The 16,935-nt window shown below is 42.1% G+C and overlaps 3 protein-coding genes across 4 annotated transcripts in view; all 3 read right to left on the bottom strand.

The window, feature by feature from the left end:
- LOC124128994 (cysteine-rich DPF motif domain-containing protein 1-like) overlaps window positions 1-16,935 on the bottom strand; it is a 68,354-nt gene that overhangs the window by 5,387 nt on the left and 46,032 nt on the right. Inside the window, exon 5 of one of the 2 annotated variants that reach the window (XM_048396839.1) lies at window positions 10,514-11,226. The exons of the other annotated variant lie outside the window; for it this stretch is intronic. The gene's annotated coding sequence lies outside the window, so the exon portion shown is untranslated. Of the gene's footprint in view, window positions 1-10,513; window positions 11,227-16,935 lie in introns of those variants that run through there. 2 annotated transcript variants of the gene reach the window in all.
- Window positions 4,215-5,327, bottom strand: LOC124136683 (vegetative cell wall protein gp1-like). Its single transcript, XM_046502675.2, has one exon. The coding sequence runs from the start codon at window positions 5,325-5,327 to the stop codon at window positions 4,215-4,217; it is 1,113 nt and encodes a 370-aa protein (XP_046358631.2).
- On the bottom strand, window positions 5,364-6,527 carry LOC125380955 (vegetative cell wall protein gp1-like). Its single transcript, XM_048396739.1, has one exon. The coding sequence runs from the start codon at window positions 6,525-6,527 to the stop codon at window positions 5,364-5,366; it is 1,164 nt and encodes a 387-aa protein (XP_048252696.1).

Raw genomic sequence — 16,935 nt, 5'->3', positions numbered from 1 at the left:
TCTTGTGAGAGGAAGAGTCAACTCCATGGGTGCTGCTGGGAGGGTGGGGTCTGTGGAAGAAGTTGGTGGGGCCGGGTCCTTGGGGGAAAGCTTGGTGTGACTCAGGTGGGGCACTTGCCAGAGAGTGAGTGAGTGAGGCTTTACGCCGCTTTTAGCAATATTCCAACAATATCACGGCAGGGGACACCAGAAATGGGCTCCACACATTGTACCCATGACGGGAATCGAACCCGTGTCTTCGGCGTGACGAGCAAACGCTTTAACAACTAGGCTACCCGACCGCCCCTTCTTGCCAGAGAGTGTGAGGGTGTGTGGGGATCAAAGGGGAATCATAGTGGGGCAGGGTACAGTGGGAAAAAATGGTGTTACCAGTGGGTAGGGTAGATGGCATGAGTGAGTGAGTGAGTGAGTGAGTGAGTGAGTGAGTGAGTGTTATATTTTTAGCAATATTCCAGCAATATCAGGGCAGGGGACTCTGCCGGCGAGTATGAGTGGGTGGGTAGGTGGGTGCATGGGTGGGCAGGCGAGGGAGCGAGTATGAGTGTGGGTAAGTGAGTGAGTGAGTGAGTGAGTGAGTGAGTGGGTAAGTGAGTGAGTGAGTGAGTGTGATATTTTTAGGAATATTCCAGCAATATCACATCAGGGGACTCCGCCGGGGAGCATGAGTGGGTGGGTAGGTGGGTGCATGGGTGGGCAGGCGAGCGAGCGAGTATGAGTGGGTAAGTGGGTGACTGGGTGGGTGAGTGGGTGTCTGTTTGGGTGGGTGAGTGAGTGAGGTGTTCACTGCTTTTAGCAATATTCTAGCAGTATCACAGTAAGGGAGACCAAAATGGGCTCCACACATTGTTGTGCCTTTGAGAGTGAGCGAGGGCATTACACACGACATAAACAAGGAGCTACAGTGATATACATAAGGCTGAGCAAAGGATCACTTTGTTGGGTCAAGGGAGAGACCAGAAACTGCTGACATGGAATGCTTGGCATTTAAATTAAAAGACAGGTATGAGTTGTGGGACCAAACACGGGCATGTAGATTGTCCAGAACTCTACACTTGCTTGCCAAGCACTCCTGATTCAATGGAAAAAAAATAATCAAAATTTCAACCAGTTTTTAAAGCATTTTTTTATAATGTTTGCTTAACTTTTAACCACTTGAAAAGCGTAAAGTCCAAATTCCAAGTGCTGCAATACAGCCTGACAAGCAGCCATGTGCTACAGTGTATCGTAGAAACCTAGGAGATATAGCAGCCCATCAGCATAGTTACACAAATCATCCAGTTATCTTGTAGCACCTATCAAGAGTTCTTAAAGAGTCAAGAGAGGGCGCTGATTGCTCCCGAGGGGGGAACAAAGTGGGAGACCCTACACCCTTGAGTACTATTTGCTGATTGGCAAAAGACCTCCTGAACAGTTGCAGAGATTCCAAGTCTCTCCAACCCCCTATACTAATTTATTATGTTTATATCTCTAGGTATGTGAAGCACTACAACAATGCTCCACTGTCTAGGTTAGAAGTAGTTTATGATACAACACTGACAGAATCAAAGAAGGGGGACAGGCTGGGCAAACATCAATTCAACCAATTGGTGCCAAGGATGTCAGTAGATGGTGTTCTGGGTGATATGAACACTTATACCATGACGCAGATGTGATTTATACCACTCATGGAGATTATCCTTGTATCCTTCTACAAAAATTATGACATAAATATTAGTTTAAAAAACAAAACATATTGTAAATGTTTTCACTTCCATGTTTTTGTACATACGTGGAAGGTTCAAATATTTGATAAAAAATGAAACATGTTATGAAAACCGAAATATATCAAAGTTTTCAAAGAATACTAAGAAGAATCACCATGCTCAACCACAGGTAATTTAACTCAAAAGTATTGATCCATGAAACAAGCTTATGACATAACAGAAAACATGTTTGTCATACCCACATAACACATTTATGCAAATTAGATGATTGGCATCAGGATTTTTCACCAATGTGCATGTGAGTAGGTGTTTACAAACATTCCTTTGATATTGGAGACAATACTAAATAAATATATTGCAATTGATTCCATGGCATTTGATTGGCTAACAAAAAAGTTAGGCCACACCCACTAGCAGACTACTGTTTCCTGATTGGCTGATAATGGAGTGGGTGTGCTTGTGTGGCATTATTGCGCAGAATGATGTCACTGATTTCATTTCGTTGTCTACAGTTTTTTCAAGGAACTGATTAAACAAGCAGTCTGTGAAGTTATTATTGTTGACTTATTTATTGATGAGGATTTACACACTGGTGCACACTGGATTTTACATTTATATCTCCATAAACACAAATAATATTGAAGTCAATTCTTAAATAGATACAAGAGGAAGAAATATCCAAATGGCCAGCAGACAAAACAGTCTGCAATCTCAAATTACATGTTTCAAGTGGTGTTAAATCTGTGTTTGCTGGATATATAAATGGCGAAAACATTACAAGACTTGTCTAAATATGCAAGTCAGGTTCTAATGAAAAGATGCCAGATTTTCATCATAAGTGACCGTGACTATGACCATGACACAGACAAAAATATACTGTTTCAACCCATTTCCTGCATAACATTCCACAAGTGATAGCACGGCTTGGTTAAATGATGCGAAACTAAATCGCAGCTATAACCTAAAGTAAGACTTCCGCCCGTATTCCCCCTCCAACATTCATATACCGTATTCGACGTAATAAGCGCCCCGCTCTAATAAGCGCCCACGGCGATATTTGCTAAAATATTGGCTAGTGAACAATCCCCCTTCCGATTGATCAATGTACGCAAGACTTATTTATTCGTGAATAATACGCACTCGTGTGTTATATCACCATTAATTATGGGCAATTAAATTCTTGAAAAATATATCTGTCGTATGTAAACATTTCAGGCTGTTAGCATAAACCACGAAATATATGATTTTTCAACTAAAAATAATATTCTAATAAGCGCCCCCTATTTCTAATTTTGAGAGCGCCCTGAGCGCTTATTACGTTGAATACGGTAATAAAAATGATTGAACGGCATTACATATGAGATATAACTTTTGGAGGGGGTATACGGGCTGAATTCACAGAGTGAACCATAATCATTATTGTTACCGTTATTAAAGTTTCAAATATGCTGTAACACTCTTTTCAAATATTTTTACATCAAATAGTTCATGAAACATTTCTTGGCATCATCATTTTCTCAGAAGACAAGAACAGGTTGTTAGCTTTGCTTCACATGACCAAGGGATAAATGTATCTCTATTCAAAGTAGCTTCCGATTTTATGAATGTTGAAGTATTTGCTTCTGAGTAAGTGTGTGAGTATGGTTTTACGCCACTTTTAGCAATATTCCAGCAATATCTCGGCGGGGAACACCAGAAATGGGCTTCACGGATTGTACCCATGTTGGGAATCGAACCCAGGTCTTCGGCGTGACAAGCGAACGCTTTAACCACTCGGCTACCCAACCGCCCCTATTTGCTTCTGAATGGGAAAGATTAAGGTGATAAGGATTCCTTGAGGTCACCACTTTCCCTGACACATTCAAATAATACGTATTCTCTAAATTTTATCATATTGTGTATGGAAGCACTGGTAATGTTAAAATGAAAATGTCAGCCGAATGAAACTGTGTTAATTTGCAAGAAAAGTGTTTAAGTCATTAGATTATGCACATACACTGTGTACAAAGGCCACAAACAAAGACTGGGAAACTTAATGGCAATAATGTCAAATAAAGAGGATTAGCCGTTTCATAGAAAAACACTGCCAACAATGTTGTAGACTTGGATGCCAGTTGAAAATAGAATCTAGTTAAATAACTGTTAGAAAATGTTAATTGAAAGAATGTGTCAATTGACGTTAAGCGGGGTGGTTTGGTTAGGTGCGAAGAGTCAATACCGCCCACACTCGTGTCCCCCGACAAACATGAATTGTGGGAAATTACATATACCGTCAGTACACCAATCCTGCAAATCCACACACGTCAAGTCTAGTGTCATATCGACCGAGACCGAGCGTAATGTGTAGATACTGTAGTCCAGCTCGATCTAACTATGAACCCTCTATGATATCATAATGTCATATTCCAGTGGCATATGGTACATGAATGACATATTAATATTGAAGTATTTATGTGTGTGTAATATATATATATACATACTTATATATATACATACAGCATATAGTAAATTCTAAGTTTTTGCTTGAGAATTTTCCAGCCTTACATTTACACAAGGAGAGCTTGGTGTGGCTGGTGGTGTGGGGACAGGGGGACAGCTTGGTGTGGCTGGTGGTATGGGGGCAGGGGGACAGCTTGGTGTGGCTGGTGGTGTGGGGGACAGGGGACAGCTTGGTGTGGCTGGTGGTGTGGGGGGCAGGGGGACAGCTTGGTGTGGCTGGTGGTGTGGGGGACAGGAGGACAGCTTGGTGTGGCTGATGGTATGGGGGCAGGGGGACAGCTTGGTGTGGCTGGTGGTGTGGGGGACAGGAGGACAGCTTGGTGTGGCTGGTGGTGTGGGGGACAGGAGGACAGCTTGGTGTGGCTGATGGTGTGGGGGACAGGAGGACAGCTTGGTGTGGCTGGTGGTGTTGGGGACAGGGGGACAGCTTGGTGTGGCTGGTGGTGTGGGGGGCAGGGGGACAGCTTGGTGTGGCTGGTGGTGTGGGGGACAGGGGGACAGCTTGGTGTGGCTGGTGGTGTGGGGGACAGGAGGACAGCTTGGTGTGGCTGGTGGTGTGGGGGACAGGGGGACAGCTTGGTGTGGCTGGTGGTGTTGGGGACAGGGGGACAGCTTGGTGTGGCTGGTGGTGTGGGGGGCAGGGGGACAGCTTGGTGTGGCTGGTGGTGTGGGGGACAGGGGGACAGCTTGGTGTGGCTGGTGGTGTGGGGGACAGGAGGACAGCTTGGTGTGGCTGGTGGTTTGGGGGACAGGGGGAGTTTGGTGGGGCTGGTGGTGTGGGGGACAGGGGGACAGCTTGGTGTGGCTGGTGGTGTGGGGGACAGGGGGACAGCTTGGTGTGGCTGGTGGTGTGGGGGACAGGAGGACAGCTTGGTGTGGCTGGTGGTGTGGGGGACAGGGGGACAGCTTGGTGTGGCTGGTGGTGTGGGGGACAGGAGGACAGCTTGGTGTGGCTGATGGTGTGGGGACAGGGGGACAGCTTGGTGTGGCTGGTGGTGTGGGGGACAGGGGACAGCTTGGTGTGGCTGGTGGTGTGGGGGACAGGAGGACAGCTTGGTGTGGCTGGTGGTATGGGGGACAGGGGGAGTTTGGTGTGGCTGGTGGTGTGGGGGACAGGGGGAGCATGGTGTGGCTGGTGGTGTGGGTGACAGCTTGGTGTGGCTAGGGATGTGGGCGACAGGGGGAGAGCTTGGTGTGGCTGGTTGTGTGGGGGACAGGGGGAGCTTGGTGTGGCTGGTGGTGTGGGAGCAGGGGGAGAGCTTGGTGTGGGGGACAGGCTGAGAGCTTGGTGTGGCTGGTGGTGTGGGAGCAGGGGGAGAGCTTGGTGTGGCTGGTGGTGTGGGGGGCAGGGGGAGAGCTTGGTGTGGCTGGTGGTGTGGGGGACGGGGAGAGCTTGGTGTGGGGGACAGGGGGAGAGCTTGGTGTGGCTGGTGGTGTGGGGGCAGGGGGACAGCTTGGTGTGGCTGGTGGTGTGGGGGCAGGGGGACAGCTCGGTGTGGCTGGTGGTGTGGGGGACAGGGGACAGCTTGGTGTGGCTGGTGGTGTGGGGGACAGGGGGACAGCTTGGTGTGGCTGGTGGTGTGGGGGACAGGGGACAGCTTGGTGTGGCTGGTGGTGTGGGGGACAGGGGGACAGCTTGGTGTGGCTGGTGGTGTGGGGGACAGGGGACAGCTTGGTGTGGCTGGTGGTGTGGGGGACAGGGGACAGCTTGGTGTGGCTGGTGGTGTGGGGGACAGGGGGACAGCTTGGTGTGGCTGGTGGTGTGGGGGGCAGCTTGGTGTGGCTGGTGTGGCTGGTGGTGTTGGGGACAGGGGGAGAGCTTGGTGTGGCTGGTGGTGTGGGGGACAGGGGGGACAGCTTGGTGTGGCTGGTGGTGTGGGGGACAGGGGGAGAGCTTGGTGTGCCTGGTGTGGCTGGTGGTGTGGGTGACAGCTTGGTGTGGCTGGGGGTGTGGGCGACAGTGGGGGGAAATTGGTGTGGGGGACAGGGGGACAGCTTGGTGTGGCTGGTGGTGTGGGGGACAGGGGGAGAGCTTGGTGTGGCTGGTGGTGTGGGGGACAGGGGGAGAGCTTGGTGTGGCTGATGGTATGGGGGCAGGGGGACAGCTTGGTGTGGCTGGTGGTGTGGGGGACAGGGGGACAGCTTGGTGTGGCTGATGGTATGGGGGCAGGGGGACAGCTTGGTGTGGCTGGTGGTGTGGGGGACAGGGGGACAGCTTGGTGTGGCTGGTGGTGTGGGGGACAGGAGGACAGCTTGGTGTGGCTGGTGGTTTGGGGGACAGGGGGAGTTTGGTGGGGCTGGTGGTGTGGGGGACAGGGAGAGCATGGTGAGGCTGGTGGTGTGGGTGACAGCTTGGTGTGGCTGGTGGTGTGGGGGACATGGGGAGAGCTTGGTGTGGCTGGTGGTGTGGGAGCAGGGGGACAGCTTGGTGTGGCTGGTTGTGTGGGACCAGGGGGAGCATGGAGTGTGGGGAAAACATAGTGGGGTTGGGTCCAGGGCGAAAGCAAGGGGTTACTAGTGTGTAGGGTAAATGAGGGAAGGGTAATTTCGTCAATGGTTGGAATAGGGGATGTGGATCAAGGTGGCTGGAGTGAGTGAGTGAGTGAGTGAGTGAGTGAGTGGCAGTGAGTGAGTGAGTGGCAAATTATTGCAACACAGCTTTGACTTGAATATGCTGCGAAGGAAGTAACATACTTTTTCATATCTGAAATTAGAGAGTGTCATGTGGCAACATATTGTCGTATCTGCATATCTCTGTTATCAAAATGACCATCTAGAGACTATGTGATTAATTAGTTAAATTCTACAGAACATGTGCTTAATTAGGTAAATTCTCAGGTTACTTTATATTTCATTGGAATCATGTTTCCATGGCAATGCAATATTATTCCAATTCAAGTTTTTTTAATTATTTTTTAACAGCATGCCAGCATGTGTAAACCCAAAGACACGCTCATGACCAATCATGCATATTTCACTTGTCACTGTAATAAAACCCCATACAAATTAATGTGTTTGCTTGCTCGTTTGTTGTTCAATGCCACACTCAGCAATATTCCAGCAACAGAGGCCTGCAAAGAATGTTATCAAGTCTTAAGATCAGACCGCCAGGTGATTTGAATGATGACTTAACCTGCCTTAAACATTACTTACAACATTTTCCCTGGCAGGCAGCAGTTTTTAATGCTGCAATTTATGACGCTATTTCTTAACTTTGCAAAATAGGTTCAGCTATGTTAAGGTACTTTTTCGACTACAGCTGTGGTCAAAATTAATGGTAGATGATTTGAATATCAAACACTGAGTGGTACTCATGTCTGACCAAGATGAACTGAAGCGAGAAACATTGCTGAAACAATACTGAAACATTGGAAAAACATTGCTGAAATACTGATGAAGAATTGTTGAAACACTGAAAAAACATTGATGAAATATCTTTTAAACTGTTGAAATATTGCGTAAACACTGGAAACATTGCTGAAATATTGAAAATACATTGCTCACATTCTGCTGAAATATCACTGAAACACACCCAGAACATTGCTGAAATATAGCTGAAACACTGAAAAAACATTGATGAAATATTGCTGAAACCACCACCATAAATCCCTATGCCATTCAAACCTTGACACCAGGTGAGCTGCTAAACGAGGTCTGGAAGAAACCCAACAGATTGCATGATGTTCTTTCTGTCTAATTTGATTGATACATCTGTGTGAAAACAAAGCATAAAGTATGAAAAAAAAGAAAACTGGCCATATTCATTGTCAAAATACTGATGTAAGTTATATCAAAATTATTTTAATGCGGCTAATTTCCATGTGGGAAGAATAAAGGCAATGTGACTAGTCAAGAAGAAACTACAAGCATGCACATTGTCCTTATGAAATACTTCACATGTGTGTCAATTGTCCGATCTCTTCAAGAAACACAGTCCATGTGTGTAAATTGTGTGGTCTCTCCAAGAACCCCTGTCCATGTGTGTCTGGTCTCTTCAAGAACCCCTGTCCATGTTCGTCTGGTCTCTTCAAGAATCCCTGTCCATTTGGGTAAATTGTCTGGGTTGCTGGGGACGGAATTTTTACTCAAAACCCCCACAAGGTGGCAGGTCTGTTAAAGAAGTACTGTGCATGTGTGCAAATTGCCAGATCTACTGAAGAGTTTGCTGTGCATGTGTGTAAATGCCAAGGTCGTTTTGCACCAAGAGATCTTAGTGCCAAAACTATCATAACTCCCGTAATTTAATACAAACTTCAGTTTAAGACAGACTGTGGAGCGAGGCCCAGGTCTGTAAATGAAACAAAAATACATCTGTAAAATGAAGGCCAAGTACCGTAAGTGACATAACATTTATAATTTTAAAAGTTTCTCTGAAAGTGTAGCTTTGGCCTTGCTCTACCCAAGAAATAAACATAACCTTATGTTTTGAAAACTGGTCACAGATGCGACCAAACAGAATTTCTGCCTACGTATAAAACTCAGGCAAAGTAACCTCAGGTACATGAGGCATATGCTCAAAAGGACTGTGACTTTGTATGGTTGGTGACTGAGTGGGTGGAACATTGTGTCCTTGATTGTTAGAGAGTACCAAAGATGTCTGTTTGTAATACATTATATAACAGTGTTATGGTTATTCCCTAGGCCCAAGCTCGTAACCACAAACATTTCCCTTGTACTTGGTGTCTTAATATAGTTATGGAATAATGAACAGTACTAGTACACAGCTGAAAAAAGGGTCTACAAATAACATTCATAACTGCCCGTGGCCTAGTGACTTATAATACACTTACCATTCCGATCTATTATAATGGAAATATGAAGGTGTTAATCGATCATGAAGAGATTCACAAGCTAGAAATATATGTTATAATTCATCAATCGTATACAACATGCACACAGGCATTATCATTAAATACAACCTAGCCTTTCAATGGGGCTGAATTATGTGCTGTTAACGCTCACTTGAAAGGTGTCAGGTTTACAATAGTCACCTATGTATAGCTTCAACTATACAGCAAATGGCAACATTGTTGTAAAATAAAAGCAGTTATATCCCTATCATATATCATAACAAGCCATGTGGTCCTACCAATGATGTGCATGGCTTCTCTTTGCAAACTGTGTGGGAGTGGCTCAGTCCTTGCCACATTTTTACATTACCCCAACATACTTAAGTTTAGTCATGTATGTTCACTTACAGAAATTTTAAGATCCACTCCCACTCGGGTAACTGAATTTCCTTATCCAGATTCCAAAACATAAAATTTATGCATGCTTCATTCATAACTCCATGCATACTACAATGCTACTATTATCCATAGGTAGTGTATGGGTAGTGTAACAATACACCTGACAACAGGTAGCAAGACGTGAACAACCTGACATAGTTAAGCTCCTCACAAGGGAATGCTTCAGCACTTTAATCTCAACATATTAATAAAGGACAAGATATCATATAGGTATGTTTTGGCCATGTATCCTGTGTAATTTAAAAATTGAGCAAAACTGTTTGCAAACATCTGGTAAAAATTTCATCCTGGGTCACAGGCTTGCTCATATTTAGATTTTCATTTAATGTTTGAAATCTGCATTTTTCAAAATTATCATGAAATGGCCACAGTAATTTGATAATGCCCTCATTTCGCCTAATGACGGTTCATTACCAATCATATTGAAACATTTGTATTTGGTAATTTGTATACTAACACAAACAAACGTGGAGTTTGACTGTATCAGCACAGCTGTGTCGACTTGCGTAATAGAGCAAGTGCCTACTGATTAACTGTAGGTCAATGAAGTGCTGTGCATATTCTTTGAATAAATTGACAGCAATTTAGTTGACATCACACAAGTTAGAGTGAGGTAATCCATTGTTGATGACATGTTTTAAGGTCAGTGTGTCGCCGACCACTATTGTGTTCTTCATTGGGTGTAAATAACAGATGCTATATTTCCATGCATTGTTTCTTTTTATTGGGTTCTTTTTTGGATATGATAATCTTTTTAGGACAAATTTCTATCCATTTAAGCTATATCAACAGTAATCCTCAATGACCAAGGTTGGAATAGGTCTTCAGCAACCCCTACCTGCTGTAAAAGGCAATTATGCTTGTCCGAAGAGTCGACTAACAGGATCGGGTGGTCAGGTTCCCTGACTTGGTTGATGCATGTCATGATATCCCAATTATGTGGATCGATGCTCGTGATGTCAATCACTGGATTATCTGGTTCGACTCAATTTTTTACAGACCGCCGTCATATAATTTGAATATTGCTGAATGCGACGTTAAACAACAAACAAACAAACAATGTAATACAGTAATGCTATATTCCAGGGCATGATAAATAATAATAATAATAATGATAATGTACAAATCTACAGTGTGACAAATCCACACCCTAAACCATGCTCAAGGCAGTTGAAAGCATTACATTATTACCCCTGTCAGTGGAGTGAGTGAGTGAGTGAGTATGGTTTTACGCCGCTTTTAGCAATATTCCAGCAATATCACGGCAGGGGACACCAGAAATGGGCTTCACACATTGTGCCAATGTCGCAAATCGAACCTGGGTCTTCGGCGTGACGAACTAACGCTTTAACCACTAGGCTACCCGAACGCCCCCCTGTCAGTGGAGCAGTGTGCACTTGATAGTCATTCTCAGCTCCCTGGGGAGTATACAACCTAAACTTCCTGTAAGGTGCTAGCAGGTTAATAGTCACATTATATATCATCCTACTGGATACCCATTTACTGATTGTGAACAGAGGCATATTTCGAACAAAGTCACTTGCCCAAGGCAATAACACATGTACCATGTGCTTCAGTGTGGGGGCAGGACAAAGTCCTAGAAACTCTCAGGAATCAAGCAACCACACAGTTGCCAATCCACAAATTCTCCACGAGCAAAGTTGCTTTATTCCACAGAACCATGAGCCACTATGTGCAGAAGCCCTCATTCTGTTCAACTGTCCTTCTGTGGGCAGGTATTGGCAGGCCCTTGTGTTTCTGCAAATGATAGTGCCCTGAAAAACAGGAAAACAGAGTTATCACTAGGGCTGGGACGGGTAACTCGGGTACTCGGGTCAGGTGGGTAATGAGTAGGACCCTGGTACCCACAGGACTACCCGGACCCATGGTTAGTCACGTGATATATTGTTAAAGATAGAAATTATCTAGAACTCTATGTTTAAACTACAAGTCACTAATGTTCGCAGTTCTTTATGACTACTAGGAACATTCCTTCTGACTTTTATATGTTTGAATAAAAATAAAACTTCAGTCAACTTCAGTGTATACACCAGATCGTTTTATATGTGTATCTAAACACATTTTGCCAGGGCTACAGTCAAACTTTTCTCAATTGGACAGTTTGTACCTTCCTCTTGAGACCTACAGCGGGTTGGGTCGGATAATAGGGGGATGGGTACCCAGGTAGTAAATTTGGACTTGTCCCAGCCCTAGTTATCACTATCCTCCGCCATGGGGCACATAAGGATTTTGTTTGTTCATATAGTAGTCACTAATATGCAGGATAAAGTTAACACTGAAAAAAAGTGTTCTATAAAGCCTTTAAAAGAGATAAGCACGAGAGTCGCTTTATGTCATCAGAAAGAATTATTAACACAAAAGGCCCCTTCTATAGAAAAATAATTTATGGCACCAATTTTCCACCTCAAGTCTTGATAAGTATCTCCCAGATAAGCTTGCAAAGTTTCAATCACGTAACTTATGGAGTATGTAGCACTAAGTAAAATAACATGGATCAAGGGATGTAACTGCGTAACATAAATAATTTATGGCATCAATTTTCAAACTAAGTCTTGACAAGTATTGCTTGCATAACCATGTCATGTAATGTCAATCGTCTCTGAGAAAACTGTCCCCATTGCAGGTACTGTGCACTTAGTGGAAAAGCATGGTGAGGTGAGGTGAAATGGGGTTTAACATTGCGTCCAAGATTATTGCACTTATATATAGCAAAGTGCATGCACGTGTGTGTGTGGCTGCTTTTACTAGTCCATACTGATGCCGATTTATAGTGCTAGCTCACTGAGATACCATGCCGCAGTTTAACATGAATACCCCACTCAGACACAGTATACTGACTCCGAGCCTACCAGTCCTTGTTTTAGCCCCTTAATGCCGAGCGCCAGACAGGGTTAGTACCATCTTTTAACGTCTTTAGGTATGATACGGCCTGGGATTGAACCCTGGACCTTCCGCTCTCTGGGCGGACGCTCTACCACTAGACCACAGAGGCAGTCGGAAAAGCAAGGAGCACGGGCCATATCTGTAAAAAAATAATTTAAGACACCAATTTCCTGAACTCTTTTGAGATCATGACCAGTAACATCTGTGTAAAATTTAATTTCTCTTACTTGAAAAGTTTTTGAGAAAATTTTTCCCTATTGAGAACTGGATGGACGAATGGCCATACTCCTTTCTTATATCCCCGCCCCACTTCGTGCCGGAGGAAAGTAATGTTACTCTCAATATGAGGCCTACAAAGTGATTTGGTTCTGTGCCCAACCCGTCATAGGTAAAAGGTGCCGAGTTATGCTGCAAGTCACTTTTTGTGACCGAATGAAGAGCACATATCACTATAAATTTTACATACCAATCCCTATTCACTTTACAGTGATGCTCCAACAATTACCAAAAATTAAGACGTCTTCCTTGGAACTACAATTATAATTTTATTAGGCATACTCACAGAGTTCTAAAAATAGCATACACTTATTGTCAAAACATATTAACTCTGGGCAACATGTGCCTTTTGAAATATTTCCAGAAGTGCCAAGCCTTATTAGGAAGCTTATATTTGAAATTGAATAATAATACAAAAAATTAATTCTGACCTACTGACCTTAATTTGGGGGCCAATATTTCACAATGCAAATAATTTGGGAGGGCAGAGACAGCCCTTTGCGAATTCTACTTTCAAAGTTTTGATCTTGCTACTTTAAAAGGAAAGAATAATCAATAATAAAAATATTCTGAGCACTTGAGACTGCAGCATTGAACAAATTCCATGTAAGTTAGTGTTCTATACCTTACACAAAACTCCAACTAAGAATAAATAATATGAGAAGAGTTCATTGACAGAAAAAAGATAATCAAACAAAAAAAGAGCATATTCTGCATATTTTCTTATCAGTTAAAAAAGCAGAACCAGGTTTGCACACTAAGTCATTGAGGCAACGAAAATGGAGTCGTTACCAACATTGATCCCCTCTCTGCGATACTGGTAGCTCTTAGGGTAGCATACAACTTCAATATGAAATAGATTAGAAACCCAAAATAGCTCATCTTTACATTTATAGAGTGACGACAGTCAATAAATCCATGTGTTGTTTGCCCTAGTTAACTAAAGTTAGTACAAGACCATCCATGGGGCAAGCTGCACATATTAATAAATGAGGTTGGAGTATATTTGTGTGACTGCCAGATATTGTTGATCGATGGACATGTCTGTTGCTACGGTCTACACAGCCTAATAGCAACTGATCAAATAAACATTAATCTCAAATTTCATCAGATTCTATGAGTCCTTTTTTCCCTTTTATGTGTGGCAAAGTACATAAAACTTTGCTTGTACTTGGTATCAAAATAGGTTCATACTGTTAAAAATAATTTAGAAACAGAGTTTTTTGTTCACTGGATTTGTTTGTGGGTAAATATACAAGACTTCACTTGATACAAACAATGATGGGTCGCAAGTTATACTGCTCCTTGTTGTCAAGTATACAGTACAGTATTAGTAGCTTGCTGTGAATATTTCAGAATAACGTCCTGCTTATTGTCATGGTTTAACACCATTTTTCTCCATTTAGGCCTTATACAGATTAGCAGGTTCAAGAGACTGACCAACAAGAAAATAACCTGAAATTAGAATAAAAAAACAAACACTTTTGACAATTTTTGAGAGGCCAATTCTGTTTTACAATTAGAATTTTTTTAATTATATTATACATTTATATACCACACTTATCCAGATGCTAATATCTGCTCAAATGCGGTTTATGCAGAAATGATGAAAAACTCGAGATTTAATCATTGCTATTAATGGTGAATTGGTGATTAATACATATAAAAATCTTTATTGACAAAAATTTGAAAATCTATCAAATATTTTTGGTATCTTGCTATCTTAAATTTTATCATTCATAAGTAGCAGAATATGGAAGTTTAAAATTATTTAAACATATTATCCACTTGAAACTGGTGACAATGAATCACAAATATTATTGCTCCATTAGTCAGGACTAAAACATAATATCAGTATCTAACACAACAAAGATTATTTCAAAAACATGCATTTGCGACAGCTATCTGTGAATGTTGAGAATGCACAGAGCACATAGTGGCTTAGCAGGAGTCCATTTCTAAAGAAGAACAATTAATATGTCTAATTAATCAACTGATAAATATGAGAGTGTGCTATTAATACGAGATAAACAAGATAGTCACAACAAAGAAGAGATGGCACGCTTGGTGTCAGTTCTTGCAAGTTGTGTAAATTTAATTGGGTGGTGTCTGATCAACTTGATTAAGTCAGTGGTGTCTGAAATGTAAGATGATTTCATTGCATGGGAGATAACGTCAAACTCTTGTCAGAGTCGTGTGCCTAACCTTCCCGAATTTCACACCAGGGGGCAGCACAGGAATACTCGATACACCAAGTGACAAATTGGGGTTAAATGCTGAAACAAGGCAGACAAACAGAGAGATCTCATGCTAGTGACACGCGATGACTTAATGAGCCGCTATGTCCGGTTTACAATATGGAGGTGCGGCCAAAAATTCATCTAATACTCAAGAATGTCTAGTCTTTTGATTGCATCAGTTGTAGCTAAGAATGACATGAATTTCCCATCAAAGATCACTACTCCCCTGTGTGGTGTTCAATCTATGAGGAGTTTATCTCATCTTTCATACGACAATGGGGAGGACTTCCCCAATTTGTCATCATACAGAGTGGTAGGCACACACGTTTAAAGGGATCATCAATTGGCAGATAAGGCAGACCCTGAATTCTTTTATGACACTGACTGGTCCCCTGGATGGTTGGGCCTATTGTGTCAAAGGGGCTTCTTTTTCAACAGTTTCTTGAACTGGCATTGAGTGAGGCACATACAAACTTGTGATAATTCAGTCAGCGATTGAGGCACACGATCATGTCACGCTAAGACTTGAGATGGCAGCAGTAGGAGGCGTCTTGCAATCAAATGAATTAACTTCAAGCACACGAGTATTATTCATCATAAATAACACATACAATCCTCAAATTATGAGATTGAATCAAACCCACCTCAAAGATTTCACATTAAAGGTTGAAGTAAATTATCGAAAAATAAAATTTGCAAATAACTAAGATGTTATCAAGGACACTTATACACATAGCTAATCAATACTAATGGATTCAAATAAATATGTTTGTGAATTGATGAGAACTAAAGAAGTAGCTAAATACTGAAATGTTGAGTCATCACATGAATAAAAAAAACATACTATATTCGACGTAGTAAGCGCCCACGGCGATATTTACTAATATATTGGCTAGCGAAAAATCCCTATTAGCACCCCTTCTGATTGATCAATGTACACAAAACTTATTTATTTGTGTATAATACACACTTGTGTGTTATATGCACCCTTAATTATGAGCAATTAAATTCTGGAAAAATATATCTGTCGTGTATAATACGCACAGACTTTTCTTTTGTATCATTTCAGGCTGTCAGCATAAACCACGAAATTTACAATCTTTTTTTCACCAAAATTATATTCTAATAAGAGCCCCCTATTTCTAATTTTGAGAGCACCCTGGGTGCTTATTATGTTGAATACGATACATATTCTATTTGATTTCATTCACAGCTTTTTGAAAGGTTATTAATATTAACAACATGAATCAAAAATCAAAGTCATGACTTATCAAAACCTCACATTCCCAAACTGATGTATAATATACCACATACTTGTACACAAAAAGGAAATTACAGTTTAAACTCAAATTATTCAACCCCTTTTAAAGTTCTGATATTAAAACTTTATGTTCTCTATTGAAATAACACTTTGTCTGTAGACATGAATATTATGAAAAATATACACGCGTGAGATGACATGATAACCATTGCACATCTAAGTAACGCAGTTATTAATTTTAATCTTCATGTAATATATCTGCAAAATGGCCAACTATTTATTGACATACAAACGTGAAAACATATTTGGGAAATTAGGTGTGACCAAAGTTTGCAACGTTGGTACGTGTTGGAGATGGGACGAAGCGAAATAAAGATGAAATCAAGCTTATATAGTTCCTATTTCTGAAAGTGATATATCTCTGGATTGTACAATTACAATACACACATACTTTTAAAATGATTTTTATGTTTTAGGAAACCTTCTGAATGTCTGATCATGCTTCTGATGTGGAGATGGGAGAGCGTGAAATGATGCTTTCCAAACCACTGCTTCACTGAGTCCAAACAAATCTTAAAAGCCTTTGCTTAAAGGTGTCTTGCAGAGGGGAGTCAGAATGTGAAAAGCATTGATAAAGAATCTCCAGTGTAATTCCTGGGACTATTACCGTATGTAATTTCTGATTTCAATTACTGATAACTCACCGAGGTCCCATCATATTAAGACCATGATATGCCTTATTTGAAGAAATGCGATGAAAACCATATATAAAGATGAATTAGATTGCCATGAAAAAAGAGGTA

This window comes from Haliotis rufescens, unplaced genomic scaffold, assembly GCF_023055435.1.
Source record: "Haliotis rufescens isolate VD_foot unplaced genomic scaffold, xgHalRufe1.0.p SCAF_16, whole genome shotgun sequence".
Taxonomy (NCBI): domain Eukaryota; kingdom Metazoa; phylum Mollusca; class Gastropoda; order Lepetellida; family Haliotidae; genus Haliotis; species Haliotis rufescens.
The sequence above is the reverse complement of the archived record's forward strand: the minus strand, read 5'-3'. Positions and strand labels throughout refer to the sequence as shown.

Coding starts and splice junctions, on each gene's coding strand:
- LOC124136683 (XM_046502675.2), bottom strand. CDS start 5,327: ATGCTCCCCCTGTCCCCCACACCACCAGCCACACCAAACTCCCCCTGT.
- LOC125380955 (XM_048396739.1), bottom strand. CDS start 6,527: ATGCTCTCCCTGTCCCCCACACCACCAGCCCCACCAAACTCCCCCTGT.